Below are 17,786 nucleotides of genomic sequence, written 5' to 3' on the forward strand. Positions count from 1 at the left end.
GAGCCGACGGGGCTGGAGGGAGCTGGACAAGAGCCGACGGGGCTGGAGGCAGCTGGACAGGAGCCGGTGGGGCTGGAGGCAGCTGGACTGAAGCCGGCAGAGCAAGGAGCCAGGCTGGGGCCGGCAAGGCATGGAGTCTCGGTGACGCCCGGTAAAGCAAGGAGCCGAACTGGGACCGGCACTGAACTGCACTCTGGGGCTGGAGCTGACACTGGCGGGCGCTCTGGGGCTGGAGCCGGCACTGGCGGGCACTCTGGGGCTGGAGCCGGCACTGGCGGGCGCTCTGGGGCTGGAGCCGGCACTGGGTGGCGCTCTGGGGCTGGAAGCGGCACTGGGTGGTGCTCTGGGGCTGGAGCCAACACTGGCGAGCGCTCTGGGATTGGAGCCGACACTGGCGGGTGCTCTGGGGCATGGGCAGTCCTCTTCTTTCCAGTCCTCCTTCAGGTCGACCGAGTCAGAGGAGGGGCGTTGTCTGAAGTCAGAGGAGGAGCGTTGTCTGAAGTCAGAGGAGCTTGTCCTGGGGCTGGAACCAACACTGGTGGGTGCTGTGGGGCTGGAGCAGACACTGGGGGTTCACAGAGTTTGAGAAGTCTCTCCAGAGGCTCAGAAAAAGCAGGTCTTGGGCTTATCCGCGTAGAGCTATTCCGAGCCTTCAGTATGGCCCTTCTCCCCTCCATAGGTTGAACAGCAGGCCCGAAATTAGATCTTGCTGTTGGTTACCTCTCAGGCCTCCCTCCTGAGAGTTCTCCTCCTCCACAGCGATAGAGAGAGGAGAGCCAGATATCAATAGTGCATGCTTTATGAAGAGATAGAGGCTCCACTCCTCCTCATATGGTGGCATGTGGGAGCGGTCTGAATCTAAAAGTCCTTCCTGAAAAAACATCATTAACAGCAAATCGCTGTAAGTGCTCCTTGAGGCCAGATCCAAAAATCCTTAATGTAATGCTCAATGGAGCGGTTACCTTGTTTGATTCAAACGATTTCATCATCTGCTGGATCCATAAGGACTGCGTCATTCTGTCACGGTTGTTGAGGGGACGGAGACAAAAAAGTGTAGGATCCAATTGCATTTAATGATGATATCGTGCAGTAACAGAAAAACCAAAATATCCAAAAATCAAAGTAACAAAATAACAACAAACAAACAAAACAAGAAACTATGGCAGAATAACTAGAACAAGGCTCATGAACTACGGCAAGATACAAAATACATCTCAGGAACAACATTTCAGTGACAAACAATGGGTGAAGGATGTATAAATAGTCCATGAATCAAACAGGAAAAATGAAGACAGCTGTGATGCAATCAGTATAAGTGGGTTCCGGGTGTGTGCGCGAGATATGTATGAACTTGTAGTCTTTAGGAACTGTAGTTCGCTCTCAGAATTCACTAGCAAACTACAGTGCCCTCTGGTGATTACAGACAGTCATGATTGTTTAAAGGTTACTTTCTTCACTGAGACCATGACTCACTGAGACCATGATAACTGTCTAACTCACTTTAATCCAAAACATCTCTGTCACTCACAGCATTGAGAGTGCAACACTCAAACAGGTTCCCTCTCCAACAACACAGACATTATTATTTCCTATTGTCACATCCTTTCTCTTTCTCTTTTTTTTTACTTCGAAATAAAGACATTATACCCCCCAAGCACATAATTTATCACTAACATATAACTTATGCTTATGAATGTCAATTGTTCATATTTTCTTACCCCCTTTTTTTTTCTTCATGTAACATAGTCCTTTAGGTATTTTGGTTTGGTTATGACACGTCCTGCTTTTGTGACAACAGGTGATGCAACAAATTTGTCTGCATTTTGCATCGGGTGTTCTACATTGTTGGCAAGTGTTGGTAAACTGCCAGCTACACTGGTGTGTTCAGCACCCTCACAATGTACAGTCATTGTTTTGTTCTTTAGTGTCATCTCAGAAGCCTTCCTGAGGTGTCTCCTGTTTCACTTTATTACACCTCCATAATCTAACTGGACTTTATAGGATCTTGGGTCGATGTGCTCCAGCACTGTGCCCTTTCTCCACATCGCATGGGGCTCAAATGGTTGGACTCTCACAATGTCCCCTTGTTTCAGAGTGCTCAAGTCCCCCAAAGACATTTTGAACTTTTGGGCGTAGTAGACAAATTTTTGTTGGTAGTAATGTTTTAGTTCGACGGCTAAGTAATCTCTGAGCTGGACTGGTTGATAATCCCTGTGATGGTGTGTTTCTGTGGTCCAGTATAGCTAAGTATGGGTCCTGCCTTGATGCTTTTGCTTTCAGCATAAGTCTCTTGGCCATTTTAACAGCTTCAGCATTACCATTACTTTGAGGGTACCCCGGGGATGAGGTCTTGTGAAGAAATTCCCAATGGCAACTGAAATTCTGAAATTCTTGAGATGAAAACTGTGGGTCAATATCTGAAAATACAATATCCGGAATGCCCTGTCGGTCGAAATGAGCGTTCAGCTTTTTGATTATGGTGTTTGATTTGGTGTCCTGCAGATAGTCTATTTCCCAGAAATTGGAGTAATAATCTACTGTTATTTGATAGTCCTTCTTGTCAAATGTAAACAAATCTGTGCCTACCTTGGCCGAGGGTTTATTTGGTGTTTCATGTGGAATCAGTGTCTCCTTCTGCTGCTTAAAGTCAACTGAACGACAAGTGTCACATCCTTGCACATATGCTTTGATTTGCTCGTTCATTCCCTGCCAGTAAACACACTCTCTGGCCCTAATAAGACATCCCTCCACACCGATGTGAGAGGAGTGTATAAGTTGTATTATCTCCCTGCAGAGTTTAGCAGGAATAACAGCTCATTCACCTCTGAATACTATGTCGTCCTGGTAACTCAGCTCCTCCTGAAACAGATAATAGTGTCTGATCTCTTGTGATGTTTCTGTCTTGTTCCTTGGCCATCCTTGTTAAATGGTCTTGATCAGGGACTGTAATGTTTTGTCATCTTTTGTTGCATAACGAATCTTTGTGAGTCTGTCCTGTGAAATTGGTAAGTGCTGTGTCATGTTAATTGTTTCGATTTCTGCTTCCACAGAGTTAGCAGCAACACTTTTAGGCAAGTATGCTCTGCTTAAGGTGTCGGCTAACAGCATGTCACGACCTGGAACGTACACAACATCTACGTAATACTTTTGAAGTCTCAGTGCCATCCTTTGAAGTCTTTTTGGAGCACTCAGTAGCGGCTCACGAACAATATTTTCTAGTGGTTTGTGATCACTTTGTGCTGTCACTTTCCGCCCATAAGTATAATGGTGGAATTTTTCCATGCTGAAAAGTAGGGCCAAAAATTCCTTTTCTATTTGTGAGTTACCACGCTCTGTGTGTGTTAGCGCTCTACTGGCATATGCTATTGGCCTACCTCTCTGCATTAGTGCAGCACCAAGGCCTGTGTCTGAGGCATCACATTGGATAGTGAGTTCTTCATCCGGGTTGTAGTATTGCAGTACTGGTGCATGAGCAATGGTTTCTTATATTTTGCTGAATGTCTCTTCCTGTTGTATAGTCTATTTCCATTCACTGTCTTTGTGCGTCAGATGTCTCAAAACTTCACACTGGTCTGACAGATGTGCACAAAACTTTGAGAGGTAATCAACCATCCCCAACAATCTTTGAATACCTTTCACATCCATTGCTCTTGGCATGTGTGGTATTGCTTTAACTTTTTTTGGGTCGATTTTCAGTCCTTCCTCTGTCAGCAGGTGTCCAATGTAAGAAACTTCTCTTTGTCGCAGTTTAAATTTGTCTGCATTCAATTTGATACCTTTCTCTCTGCATCGCATCAAGAATGCTTTTAATTTTGCATCATGGTCTCTCTCTGCTGCTTTTTGCGTCTCTCCCTGTCCCGTAATAAGCACATCATCTGCTATTATATATATCCCTGTGTCACCGACTCGGTCCCAGTCATTCCCCTCACTGGCCAGCAGAGGCCACCATCTCCGGACTTTTAACATTACGTCATCCTTTCACTCTGATTCCAGCACACCTGATCTCCATTCCGTTAATGACCCACGTACCCTTTATAAGCAGCTCACACACACTCACCTGTGCGAAGTCTTGTTTAGCCCCGGCCAGCATTACTGAGCGTTCTATCCTGCCTGATCTCCTGTTTACTACTTCAGCCCGTTTCCTGACTCTGCTCTGCTCTGCTCTGCCTTCTGCCTGCCCACGACTTAAAGCCTGTTACACGGACTCTGATACTCGCTGCCTGCCCTCGACCTAAGCCTGTTACACGGACTCTGAATCACGCTGCCTGCCTCTGACCCATGCCTGATAATCACTCTGTGTCTGTCAATCGCCAGCCCATGATCATTGATGTGTATGTTGTATGTTCGCACAGTCGTGCGAGTTGTTTGTTGAGTAAAGTGTGACTTAATAAATACTGCAAATGGATCCCTATGTGTCAGTCTCCCTGTTACACCCTGATAGCCCTTCTAACGCAAGTGTCAATTTACACTGAAAGATTTCAGGAGCTGGACTTATGCCCACTGGCATCCGGAGCCACCTAAACCTTCCAAAGGGAGAAGAGAATGTGGTAAGATAACTGGACTCTTCTTCCAACTTGACATGCCAAAAAACACTTTTAACCTCACAAACTGTAAAGACTCTGGCTTTTGATAGGTCTGGAAGTATATCATTGATGGTTGGTAGGGGAAATGGCGGCTTTTTAAGCTTTATTTAGGGGTCTAGGATCTATACATACCCTCGGTCTGCCATTAGCCTTCTGTACAACCACCATACTACTGATCCAATCAGTACTCCTTTCTACAGATGCAATAATTTCTCTCTCTGAAGATCTTGTAGTTCTTTTTTAAGGGTTTCATTATGGCCACCGGAACTCTTCTTTTGGGGAGCTGTACTGGTTTTACTGTGTCATCTATCTCAATTTTATATGCTCCTTCCAGACAGCTATCACCTGTAAATACATCAGCATATTCTGTTCTTATGTGCTGTAATGACCATGGTCTGGTGGAAGGCTGTTCTGTGGTCACTATGCTGTCTATTGCTAGGATGTTTTCATATTGAACTTTTTAAAAATTCATGGCTTCACTTGCTTTTTTTGCCCAATAATGGCACAGTACAATTAACATCCACCACCTGAAATTCAAGCCTGTAAAGCTTTTGGTTTCTTGGATTTCTTATCTTTAGTTTACATTTTTCAAGCGGCTTCACTTTGCTTTGGTTGTACATTACTAGCACAGTCTTGGTGTCTTCTAGTTTTGTGTCCGGATTCAGCAAGTTTATAGGAATATCATTGCAGCTTGCCCCACAGTCAATCTGAAATTTCACAACATCCTTTCCAATGAGCATTCCTGCAAACAACTGAAATTACTTTTCTTTTTTGCTCTTGATTTTATTTACAGTCTCAGAGTCCATTGCACTAACAGTGAGAATATCCTCATACTCAACACTGTCTTGTTCGTTGACATTGTGCACCGTTCTTTTTCTCCATTGTTTTAACTGAGATCTACATGTGGCTGCAAAGTGGTTTTCTTTTCCACATTTTTTACATTTCTTTCCAAAAGCTGGACACTTCCTTTTGTTCATTTCTTGTTTTTTTCCACAGAATTTGCATTTAATTATGTTACCGGTTTGATACTGCTCTTTCCATGTTGCTTGCCGTACTCGATGCACCTCCTCTGTTGCCGGTCCTGCAATGGCTTTGCTGTTTTGCCGCGACAGCTCCGCTGCTCTACAAATCCGCACGCATGCTTCTAATGTCAGATCTCTCTCACAAAACAGTCTCTCTCTTAGCCCTGCATTATTAATTCCACAAACAATTCTATTGTGTATTAATGAGTCTTATCTCACAGAACCTGCATGTTTTCACAAGCATTCTTAGCTCCATTGCATAATTATCGATCGACTTATCAACTCCCTGAGTTTTCGTGAAGAATCAATAGCGTTCTACTGTCTCACTTAGACTAGGATTGTAGTGTTCGTCTAACCTTGAAATGATGTTTGTTACCGTTCTTGCATCCGTTGCAACGTCAATCATTAAATTTTCCAGCAGTTCCCGGCCGCTCTTGCCGATTAGATTAACTTTGTTTTTTTCCTCTACGTCTGACAGTGAGTTCCATATAGAGTTGAAACTGGTCTTTCCATGATTTCCAGGATTTTGCAAGATTGTTGGCATCCATGCAGAATGGCGGTGAAGGTTTTAATCCGTCCATACTCGCTATTAGATAAAAATCTCTCTATAACGTTATTTATCAGCCATCTATACTCTTAATCTCCAGGGGCCTCATATATCAACGCTGTGTACGCACAAAAACTTTGCGTACGCCAGGTTTTACGCTCAGAATCGCTCACGTTTGGATTAACTAACAATAAACTGAAAGTGGGAATGTGTGCAGCTCCACGCACATTTGTTGTGCGTGTCTGTTTTATTTCCATTGGCGACTCCTAGAGGCAGTTGTGTTAAATTGCACTCTACAAAGTGTCTTCTCAGCTGTATGAGACAGGTTCATCCACATGTCTAGTATATAAGGTTTTCATACCATACAGTTAACCATCCAATCATTAAAGCGCAATTTGCAGCGGTCGCTGGTTTTCCCAATGTAATTGGAGCAATCTACTGCACGCACATTTCTATAAAGGCACCATCTGAGGATGAACTGGTATACATGAATCAGAAACATTTCTATTCAATAAATGTGCAAATTAAATTTGATGCACAGACTTATTAATGATTCCTACTTGTCTTTCTCATGATAAAGAGTATATAGGCGAAATCTGATATGTAGCGGGGGAAAAAAAAAGAGAAAGTTTATCAGCCGCTGGATTCGAACAGAGTTCATGCTTGAACGTGTCAAAACATGTTGCCATGTGTTTAACTAGCTACGCCACTTAGGCTGTTAAAGACACTGCAAAATTTTTCACCTATATATCTCACTATTTCTTTTTTAATCCACTCAGTGCGATGATCAGACCCAACTGTGTTAATCGCATCAGCTAAACTCTCCCCACTATAAAAAAAAAAAAAACTCTCCCCACTCTATTTTTTCTTTTGTTATTAATTCTATAGAGGACAAACTTGCAAATAAAACCGTTTTTCTCCGGTCTACCTCCGAAAGCAGCACCTCCAATTCACATTCTGTTCAAAGTTTCTCTTTTTGCTTGCTTTTGCCATTGCTTTTTCGTTGGGTTTTGCCAAAGTAGAATCATTAGCATATATCATAGGCAGAGAGGGGTTTTGTGCTCATGCATGTTGCGCTCAGTTTCACGTTCATTCAGATGTACAGACAGAATATGCGTGAGATTCGGCGTACACAGTGTTTCATACATCTGAATTTTTTTTCTGCGTACGCACATTTACAACAGTGCGTACGCAATGTTTTAGTATGATTTCCACGCAAGTCTTCGTACATCAAGTCTTTGTACCCACCGCTGCCACCATGTTTAAAGTTACTTTCTTCACCTGTAAAGAGAATCACTGAGACCATGATAACTGTCTAACTCAATTTAATCCAAAACTTCTCTGTCACTCACAACATTGACAGTGCCACACTCAAACAGGTTCCCTCTCCAACAACACAGACATTATTAGTTCCTATTGTCACAATGAAATATATATATATATATATATATATATATATATATATATATATATATATATATATATATATATATATATATATATATATATATACAGTTGAAGTCAGAATTATTAGCCCTCTTTCGATTTTTTTTCTCTTTTTTAAATATTTCCCAAATGATTTTGAACAGAGCAAGGAAATTTTCACAGTATGTCTGATATGATTTTGTCTTCTGGAGAAAGTCTTATTTGTTTTATTTCGGCTAGAATAAAAGCAGTTATTAATTTTTTAAAAACCATTTTTGGGACAAAATTATTAACCCCTTTAAACTAATTTTATTTTCAATAGTCTACAGAACAAACCATCGTTATAGAATAACTTGCCTAATTACCCTAACCTGCCTAGTTCACCTTATTAACCTAGTGAAGCCTTTGAATGTCACTATAAGCTGTATAGAAGTTTCTTGAAAAATATCTAGTAAAATATTATTTATTGTCATCATGGCAAAGATAAAATAAATCAGTTATTAGAAATAAGTGTTTAAAACTATTACGCTTAGAAATGTGCTGAAGCTATCTTCCCTCCATTAAACAGAAATTGGGGAAAAAAATAAACAGGGGTGCTACTAATTCAGGGGGGCTAATAATTCTGACTTCAACTGTATATATATATATATATATATATATATATATATATATATATATATATATATATATATATATATATATATATATACAAACAACAGTTCTATCTGGCTCTCAAATCTGATTGGCTGATAGACGTAAGATAATAAAGTAATATCGGCAGTCTTACAGCCTCTTCTTGCATGTGTATTAATCCGCTCACACGTGGCAAGCAGAGGACTACAAATATTGCAGCTGTTGGATAACATAATGTACTTTTGAGGCTTTTTTAAGGCAAGAATGTAGTTGTTTAGATTGGAACTATGCAGTTTATTAATAAGGATAGTGCCTATTTTAATTATTCATGATTTCCGTGGCTAAGCACATTAGCGGCCATCAGCCTGTCATACTGAGCAGAGCAAAGACGGTTGACGTTCCACCGCAAGATGGCAACAGAGGCTGCATAATAAGCACATTTTAAACTAAAGCTGAACATATCATTACTGAATAGGTAAGTGGCCTTCTAAGTCAAGTTCTCTCTTTTGTATTTTGTAGTGCTGTATTTATACCATATTAACCCTTTGACTGCCCCTCTACCAAATGGTTGACTATGTTTTTACTGTTTTCAGTGGGAAATTGTGTCATAGAGCATGTCTTAAGCGTGTGTATATATGATTTGTTTACCTCCTCATTGGTGGTTTTGACAGGGATTTTAAAAAATCCAGCAGTAAACTGACACAGTACAATTGTTCATTCATTCATTCATTCATTCATTCATTCATTCATTCATTCATTCATTCATTCATTCATTCATTCATTCATTCATTTTCTTTTTGGCTTAATCCCTTTTTTAATCTGGGATCGCCACAGCGGAATAAACCGCCAACTTATCCAGAAAATGTTTTACGCAGTAGATGCCCTTCCGGCCGCAACCCATTTCTGTGAAACATCCATACACACTCATACACTACAGACAATTTAGCCAACCCAACTCACTTGTACCGCATGTCTTTGGACTGTAGGGGAAGCCGGAGCCCCCGGAGGAAACCCACACGAATGCAGGGAGACATGCAAACTCCACATGGAAACGCCAACTGAGCTGAGGTTCAAACCAGCGACCTTCTTGCTGTGAGAAAAGAAAGAAACAAAACAAACACTGGTAACAAAGACTTCTGGTTTCATTGTTCATGAGTGTGAAGATGGTTGCTGTCAGTGTTTACTCCCCGCTACTTCAAAGACTGTACTGCCTTCACATTTTGGCCTGTTTTCCTGGGCTTTGCTGATGTACATTACCATTCCTTTGAATAAGCAACACAGTAATGTTTGTGCAGTGTGAGCTCTCCCTCTTGTGGAAGCTCATTGTCAGTGTAACTGTTCCAATACATAGTAGCAATTAATTAGTGTAAAACAATCATACCATCTTTATGATGTTAAATTTAATTTATTGTCTTTGTAAATACATAAAAAACGTTTAAAGACAACATATTTATGTAACACATTTTTTTTTACATGTAGCCAATTTCTGCATACATACAATTTAAGTATATACAGACTACAGTTGAAGTGCTTTCTTGCATTTGAGAATACAGTTAAATCCTTTTTATATAGCCTTTGAAATAATAATTCTATATTGTCATATGACAACTAAATAAGCAAATGCATCATCATGTACAGCACAACACAGAAAATAAACAAATAGGGAAAAATAAAGATACATTTAAAAGCCAATATAATGTATAATGCAAAAAAAAAAAAAAAAGAATAGGTGATGCGGTGGAACAGTAAGTAGTGCTGTCGCCTCACAGCAGAAAGGTCGCTGGTTCAAGCCTTGGTTGGGTCAGTTGGTATTTCTTCCCATGTTCACGTGGGTTTCCTCCGAGTCCTCCGGTTCCCCCCACAGTCTAAAGACTTGAGCTATAGGTGATTTGAATAAACTAAATTGGCTGTAGTGTACGAGAATAAATGAGGGTGTGGATGTTTCCCATTGGAAGGGCATCTGTTATGTAGAACATATGCTAGATAAATTGGCAGTTGGTTGAAGGAAAAAAGGAACTAAGTTGAAGGAAAATTTATGAATAATCAGTGTTTAACATAGGGAAAGGATATGGCTAATAAGGCATTGCAATTACTTCATGATATTTGGACAGACAGAAGTCTATACAAATGTAGGTCTATGCATGCTTTTATTGTTTCAGTTATTTTGACTTTAATAATAATAATGTTCTCACTGTGTTTGCGTGGGTTTCCTCTGAGTGCTCCAGGTTTCCCCCACAGTCCAAAGACATGCACTATAGGTGAACTGGGTAAGCTAAAATAGTTCGTAGTGTATGTGTTTGTGAATGAGTGTGTATGGGTGTTTCCAAGTGATGGGTTGCAGCTGTAAGGTCATCCGCTGCGTGAAACATATGCTGGATAAGTTGGCGGTTCATTCCACTGTGGCAACCCCAGACTAATAAAGGGACTAAGCTGAAAAGAAAATCAACGAATGAATGAATGACTGATCCAAAAATAATTTCTAACATTGACCGGAAATGTTGTAAACATGATTATTTTATTTTTTGATTGCTATAGATATTGATTGTTATAAATCTAGACTTTGTAGAAACAGAACTATTTGTTTAAAAGACAACAGTTAGTTTAATTTTCTCCAGAAATTTTTATTTTGTGCTGTTTTCACTTTTTAAGTCTGTTGGAACCATTTTTATTTTGTCAAAATGTTTATTGACAATTGAATTAGAAAATAAATTTGTATTCTTATTGATTTTTATAATGTAATTTATCTAATTTCGTAGACAAATTAGTAATTTGATTTTATTGTGCATTTATTTTGTTATGAAATTATTAATGCTATTTACTACTACTACAAATATTACTACCTTTATAATAAATGATAATTAATTATTAAATCAATATTTCTTGAAGAGAAATGATCAGTTATTATAAGTCCCAATAAAATAGGAAGATAGTGAATAGTCATAACTTAATATCCTAGCAATGCATCAACACTTATCTCCAGTCGAGTAGCTGAAAGTTGAACAATATTTTTCAGACAATAAATCTAGACAAAGTGATTGCCTGATGGATAAAATAACCCTCATTATATACAAAAAGTAACTTTTTTGTGATAAATCTTTATTTATTATTTATTCGTCATATATTTAGGAATACAAATATAAAAGGCCAACATGTTATATTAACAATACAAAACATTGTCTGAACAAATTAGATCAAATCAATTGAGGCAACTTTTCCAAAGAGAGTCCACACTAAAGCTGAAAGAATCACAATGATTGGGAGTAAAAATGAAAAGGCCTTCTAAGAAACAGCTATTTCATTCCCCAGCAGGAAGAGAAGGCTTTAATCCAATCCACGGTTTGCTAATCCATAATCTCTCTTGTTCCAGCGTCATTTCTCCCATTCCCTCTGTAAACCCTGACCCACGATACACAAGTCTGGATGTGAAACAGATCGAACTGCACTTCGGATTTCGGTTTGCTCACTCCTTATTTTGTCTTCTCTGACTGGTCCTTCTTCCAACCTGTCGGGCAAAACAAAATAAGCACATTAACGAATGGAAGGATTAGAGAAGTGGGCTAGCGCTGGTTAGCACTGGCCAACAGCAAGTCATTGAGAGCTTAGCTGTCAGGGATTAGCATGTGTATTATAATGTATGTGAGGGAAGAAAGAGTGTCTATAGAGCAGTCAAACAGTTATAGATATTTCATGTTTCCTCAAGTTAGTTACAGTTCAGTTTCTCTGGTATCATCATAAACCTACCATCCTTCCTTTACTTTATACACATATACAAAATGAGCATCTTTTGTTGCATAAAAGTCATGTATATTTAAAAAAGGGCCATCATATGGAACACTTGTTCTACAAAGCAAAATGTAAGAATGTTGCATTCAAAATATGCTAAATATATTAATTGCTTTATTTTATATACAGCGCAGCGGAATAAAAATAAACCAAGAATAAACTGGAATAAACGAACAAGCCACAACAGAGTACTGGGAAACACCCATACACACACATTACACACACGGGGACAACATAAACAATTCTACACAGAAATGCTAACCGGCCCAGCCAGGACTGAAATAGTGTTTGATTAGGGTTGGAGGTAAACTCTCCAGGACACTGGCTCTCCAAGACCAAGTTTGGACACCCCTGGATTAGCTATGGGCGTACTCACACTATGCCATCCGAACCATGCGTAGGCCCATTTTCCAGATTGTTTAAGTATGAGGGCTCTGAATCGGGCTCAGACGCGATTTACTTGGCTGGCCCATATTTTGTCCTAGTATGGAAGTTAATGCTTACTGGTTTTAAGCTTTCTTTGAAATATCATTTGTGTTCAATAGAAAGTAAACCATAAAGGTTTGGACTACTTGAGTAAATGAGTAAGTAATGAGTACATTTTCAGCTTTAAGTGAACTACAAGCAGTGACGAGGTCAAATTGGTTTTTGACGTAGCGCCAGTACTACAAAAAAACATGAAAGCAGAAGCCATGGCATAAGTTGTGATGCCCAAAAGATCCACAGCATTACTGATAAATTGAGAACAAAATGTTTACATATTTATATAGTATTTTCATTGCCTAATTGCTAAACATGATTACTGTCCTGGGGCGGCACGGTGGCTTGATTGTTAGCACTGTCACCTCTGGGTCAGTTGGCATTTCTGTGTGGACATTGCATGTTCTCCCCCTGTTGGCGTGGGTTTCCTCTGGGTACTCTGTTTTCCCCCACAGTCCAAAGACATGTGCTATAGGTGAATTGGGTAAGCTAAATTGTCCATAGTGTATGTGTGTATGTCCTGGTTGGAGGTTGAGCTTTGGGCTAACGACTTACCCATGGGTGCAAATTGCTGGTTCACTCCCACATGTCTCTGCCACAGAGATGACTGGCACCCTGGATGACATGCTTAGACTGGGTCTTCTGTCTGACTGGCTGCGGCGGATGAATGGCTGGGGCCCTCGTGCAGACACTGGCAGCCGACCCCGCTCACCCCAAGGACGAGGCAAAACATTGCTACCAGTGGAGGTCCATGCTTGAGGTGGCTTAGGTGTAGGAACGGACTGAGCCTCAAATAAGGACGATGAGGCTGGGCAAAACACTGATCGTGCATTACTAAAAACTCTTGAAGTATCCTCAGTACTATTTTCTCTGGACCATCGCTGCACTTTTGGAGAAGCAGGAGGTGATGGTGCCTTAAAGGGGTAGGTGACCCCTGTCATCGTGATGGGCGTGTGTTCTTGTTGCATTAAAGGAGTACTTGGCAGTGTACGTTGTCCAGCAGAAGGTGTAGAGGGGAGTTTACGATTTATAGGAGGACTAGATGAAGTTGAAGAAGAGGGCTGGCTTTTCAATACTGGGGGACTAGGAAGTCTCCGATGTAACAGAGGTGTGGATGGTAACACACGAGTCCTGGATATAGGTGAAGTGAGAGGGTTTTGGCTTCTACAGGCACTATTTGGCATTGTCTCATTGGTACTGTTGTCCTTTTGTTCTCCTACATCACTTCGGCAGGAAGAAGAAAGCTGCCTGTTGTCTTGCTCAGATGTATTTTTCTCCATCGGTGAGTCAGAAGAATGTCTTAAATGTATTATTTTTCTTGATTGTTTGTAAAGGGAGGCTGCCTCTTCACTTTCTGTGTCTGTTTCGTGGCTTGAATCATGGTGAGCACCCTTCACAACTTCCCTTGTATCATTCTGTGTGGAACAAACTTGTGACATGCTTACAGGACCCTTACATAAATTTCCTCTACTAGGTAGCACTGTGACAGACAGCAGAGAGGCTCGTAACTTTTGGGACATTGCAGTCTTTTTTGTAAGGGTGGATCGGCCCCTGCTTATGTTTTCACTTTTTGCATTTGTCTGTACATTTTCAAAGGAATTATCCATGATTACCTCAAGTGGAGGGGGTGGCAGATTGTCAATGTCAAGATCATCTGTCCTTTCTGAGCATTGTGACTCTCCTTGACCACAAAGTATACTATTATCAATGAATGCTGATGTGCCAGAGGGACCTAAACCTGGAATAATTGGAACACCACACTTTCTTACACCCTTAAGTGGTCCAAGAATTTTCACACTTTCTGGGACCTGCTTGCTTTCTTCTAATCCCTGACTAAAAGTATCAATCAGTTTTTGAACAGAATTCCTCTCCCTGTACAATCCCGATGATTGGCGGGGTGATGGTGGAGGACTTGGCACAGGTATTATCTTAACAGACCCTTTAACAGGTGGAGCTTTCTTGTCTTTTTCCTTTCCCTTTTCATTATCCATTTTCTCTGTACCATTCTGCGTAGTTGCTTGCTCCACTTTTGCATTGCATGCCTTCCTTTGATTACTTGGAGAGAAAATATTCCTGGTCAAAGATCGCTGCCTGTCAGTAACTGATGAAATGTTTTGTGTTTGGCATGGTAGAAATTTTTTTGAGGAACACTGCCTTTTATTTCCTTCCCCCTTAACCTTTGTCATCCTTTCCAGCTTTTGATTGAGCTCCTTTTGAGTTCTCTCAAGTTCAATGAGTGTTGGATCTTCTGCTTTATTACGAAGAGAGTCTGCTGACCTCGATCTTTTAGTAACTGTGGTCTTCTTCTTGGATGTTCTAGAGGCAGCTGTTTGGGGTCTTTTAGAACTTTTATCACCATCCTCAGCCCACTGTTGGCTACTGCTCTTTGGGCTCTCTGTCTGTTTTGCCTTTTCTCCAGGGCCTTGGGTTGGCAAAAAACGAATTCGGCCACTAATGGCATCTTTCAGCTTTAATGTCATTTCAACATTTTGTGGGTTTTCTATTCTCTTTGCTGGCAAGCGACGTGGTTGTCTAAGCTCTGAAGTAGAAGCTTCTGATTGCTTACTTCTTTTTTCATTCCATTTCACCTTTTCACTACCATTCGTGAAATCACCTTCATCCAAGGAGACAGAGCCCAGCAGTGAGTCTGTGTCCTTTTTGTCTTTTGCTGTAATCGTGCAAGTTGAGTCTAAAGAGTTTAGGGAGCTGCTGCTGCTCATCGTTTTGAGTAGTCGGCCTCGGTATGAGCCTCTCTGAATTGGTGTAAAACCACAAGGGCTACTTATTGTAGCACAAATGGTTCCAGATGACTCAGAGCTTTCTCTGCGTTGGCGTTGTCTGTCTGAACCTGCCAACGACTCACTTTCTGCCCCAAGTCCACTGTCTTCACTAAACAGTGCAGAGTCTTCCGGGCTAGGTTTTTTCTGTGAGGCTGCCTCAATCCGAGAGAGCAACCACATTAATCTAGACTCTGATGCACGTTTTGCTCTAAGCTTCTCATCTAGAATGTCAGTGATGGAAGAAAAATATTCTACCGCTTCCTCAAGTGCGGTGTCTCCAATTCCACACACCGATTGACCCACTTGACGCATCCTTTGCACGGTGTACTGAAGGAGCTGTTGTAGCAAGTCTGGTGGGGGATCACTGCAGGTAGAAGTGGTGGCATTTTTTGCATTGTATGATGATTTATTTTTTTCACACGGCCAAGCCAGATGCTCACCATTTCCTTTAAACATAGCCTCTCCCTCTTCTACTATTTCCTGCAACCCTTTGTTTATTTCCTCATAGCGTAAGACCATGAACGCCACCATAGGTTGCAAGGAAATTTGCGTTTGAGCTGCATGATCGAGTAATCCTAAAAGATCTTCATATTTAGTGATACTAGGGTTAAGATATCCATATGCTGCTTGATGTGCCTTCACAAGTTCCTCGGGAAAGTCAACCTTTTCTTGAACAAGCTTTATTTCTTTTTCTTTCCTCTTGTTTACTCTTACGCTTTTAGTGCTCTTCTTTGACTTCTTTCCTCCTTTTTTCTCACAATCCTCTCGTTTTTCTTCTTGTTTTTCCTTAGCTTGAGATAATATATTGATGTTAATTTCCTGTGTACTAAGTTTGGCAGAAGCAGCTCCATCAGCTTCACACTCAGCTGTAGAGAATTTCCTTTCGTATGGTCGAGCTGTTGAGTTGCCTCTCTCTGAGTCTCCAATGCTTCCATTATGAGACTGTGTTTCTCCTGGGCTCTCGTGAGTCCCTGGAAGTAGTGTTCTCCCCCGTGAGGGAGAGCAGCCCATTTCAGATAGATTGTAGTTCACTGGTTTTTTGCAGAATTAAAGTCCAACAAACACATGGAGGCAGACCACTCCATCTGACTCCAGGATGTTTTAGAATCAACAGGTGCACTTTGCATTTTCAGAACACTCTACCAGACACACAGTTACTCCATATTTGACTGTCTTATTTATCCTAGAAAACCACAGTAGTTACACATTGACGAAAAACCAATTTAAGTGCCAAAAAAGTCCTTTTGCATTTAGTTAGAATAAAAAAAAGAACAAAAAAAAAAATATATATATATATATATATATATATATATATTCCACCGCTGATAAAAAAAATTGTTATAGTCCTTTTGAAGCAAGCATTGTCAAGCACTCTGTGCCTTCAGGAGGACGAGCAGCTGAAGAGATTAGTGAGGATTTGAGCGTAGTCCTAAGCATGCACATATGTCACCTAGCAAATAAAACACACTGCCACAACACTTTAAGCTCATTAGGGTAATCACGGTTGTTTTCAGGTAGCTTTTTATAGCTCAGACCCGGTGTCCCTGTTTGGCTTTCTCAACATTTCTTCAAGAAAAGTAGGTCCAAAACTCCTTAAGTCCTTAAGTCCTGTATACACATTTAAATACTCCTCTTGGCCTTTTGCATCTTGTTTTAATTTTTAAATAAGCAAACTAATGTTTATTCTTCAAATATATTTTATTGTGGATACATTGTTGAGATATTACACTGTTCAGATCTTAGTAAGTGTAGTGATAATAATAACCTTCGCACAGTTCCGATGCTCTGATTCTGATAGTGTTGCATTAGCATGGTGACACAAGAACAAGAAGTGTGACACGGAAGAAGATTCAGCTATAGATGCTGATAGTCTCTCTGACGTCAATGCTAGATGGGAGTGCCGACAAATAAACTTGTTTAGGCAGACATAATCTTAATAGAGAAATAATTAAGAATTTCCGATATAATTTTTTTTTTTTTTTTTACTTTATTGGAACTTAACTTGGAAACTGCTATTTTTTAAGTTATAAATGTTATGTTTACGTTAACATTTTCACCTTTTTTATGACATTTAAAATGACTACCCCCCGCAGCTAAAATGTTTAAAAGTATTATTTTGACATACTCCTAAAATTATGTGCAACAAAATTGTCTAATTGACAGGTTTCGTGCACTGCAGCACTGCATTAATGCAAGCTCTGGATCTCCCTGTGACCTCTTCAAGCAATGAGTGGTGTCAAAATAGGACATTGTCGTTTATTGAAAAATGTACCTTCAATAATGTTTAAATTACACTAAAGCAACATTATACATCCTCAATAACATATCTGATAGTGTATTACAAGCTGCTCATATGTTTGTCCTGCGAGACACAAATGACCCTTCACTAAACCTACAATATAAAGCAGGTAAAATTAATTTCAATCCTCATCAATCCTTTTTCACAAACTTTAGGGAATGTTTAGGTTTCCCTCATCAGGTTGCAGTTGTTTAATCAGTTGGCTTGTTTTTGGCATAAGTAAAGGTTTATATT

General features: G+C 40.3%; 2 protein-coding genes across 2 annotated transcripts in view; one reads left to right on the forward strand and one right to left on the reverse strand.

Annotated features, from left to right (window-relative positions):
- Nucleotides 1-11,285: 11,285 nt before the first annotated feature.
- On the reverse strand, nucleotides 11,286-16,682 carry pcare1 (photoreceptor cilium actin regulator 1). The gene is made up of 2 exons (XM_003200381.7): nucleotides 13,029-16,682; nucleotides 11,286-11,712 (listed from the first exon to the last, which is right to left on the reverse strand). Exons 1-2 carry the CDS (start codon nucleotides 16,262-16,264, stop codon nucleotides 11,580-11,582), a joined length of 3,369 nt encoding a protein of 1,122 aa, XP_003200429.2. The 5' UTR covers nucleotides 16,265-16,682; the 3' UTR covers nucleotides 11,286-11,579.
- A 95-nt stretch (nucleotides 16,683-16,777) lies between these two features.
- zgc:103755 overlaps nucleotides 16,778-17,786 on the forward strand; it is an 87,025-nt gene continuing 86,016 nt past the window's right edge. Inside the window, exon 1 of the mRNA NM_001006009.2 lies at nucleotides 16,778-16,830. The gene's annotated coding sequence lies outside the window, so the exon portion shown is untranslated. The remainder of the gene's footprint in view (nucleotides 16,831-17,786) is intronic.

Source organism: Danio rerio, chromosome 17 (genome assembly GCF_049306965.1).
Source record: "Danio rerio strain Tuebingen ecotype United States chromosome 17, GRCz12tu, whole genome shotgun sequence".
Taxonomy (NCBI): domain Eukaryota; kingdom Metazoa; phylum Chordata; class Actinopteri; order Cypriniformes; family Danionidae; genus Danio; species Danio rerio.

Bases quoted from the DNA above. Each gene is read 5' to 3' on its own strand.
- pcare1 (XM_003200381.7), bottom strand. From the start codon at position 16,264: ATGGGCTGCTCTCCCTCACGGGGGAGAACACTACTTCCAGGGACTCAC. The intron at 11,713-13,028 runs GTAAGTCGTTAG...TTTGCCCGACAG, and splicing joins CCAGCAATTTGCACCCATGG to GTTGGAAGAAGGACCAGTCA.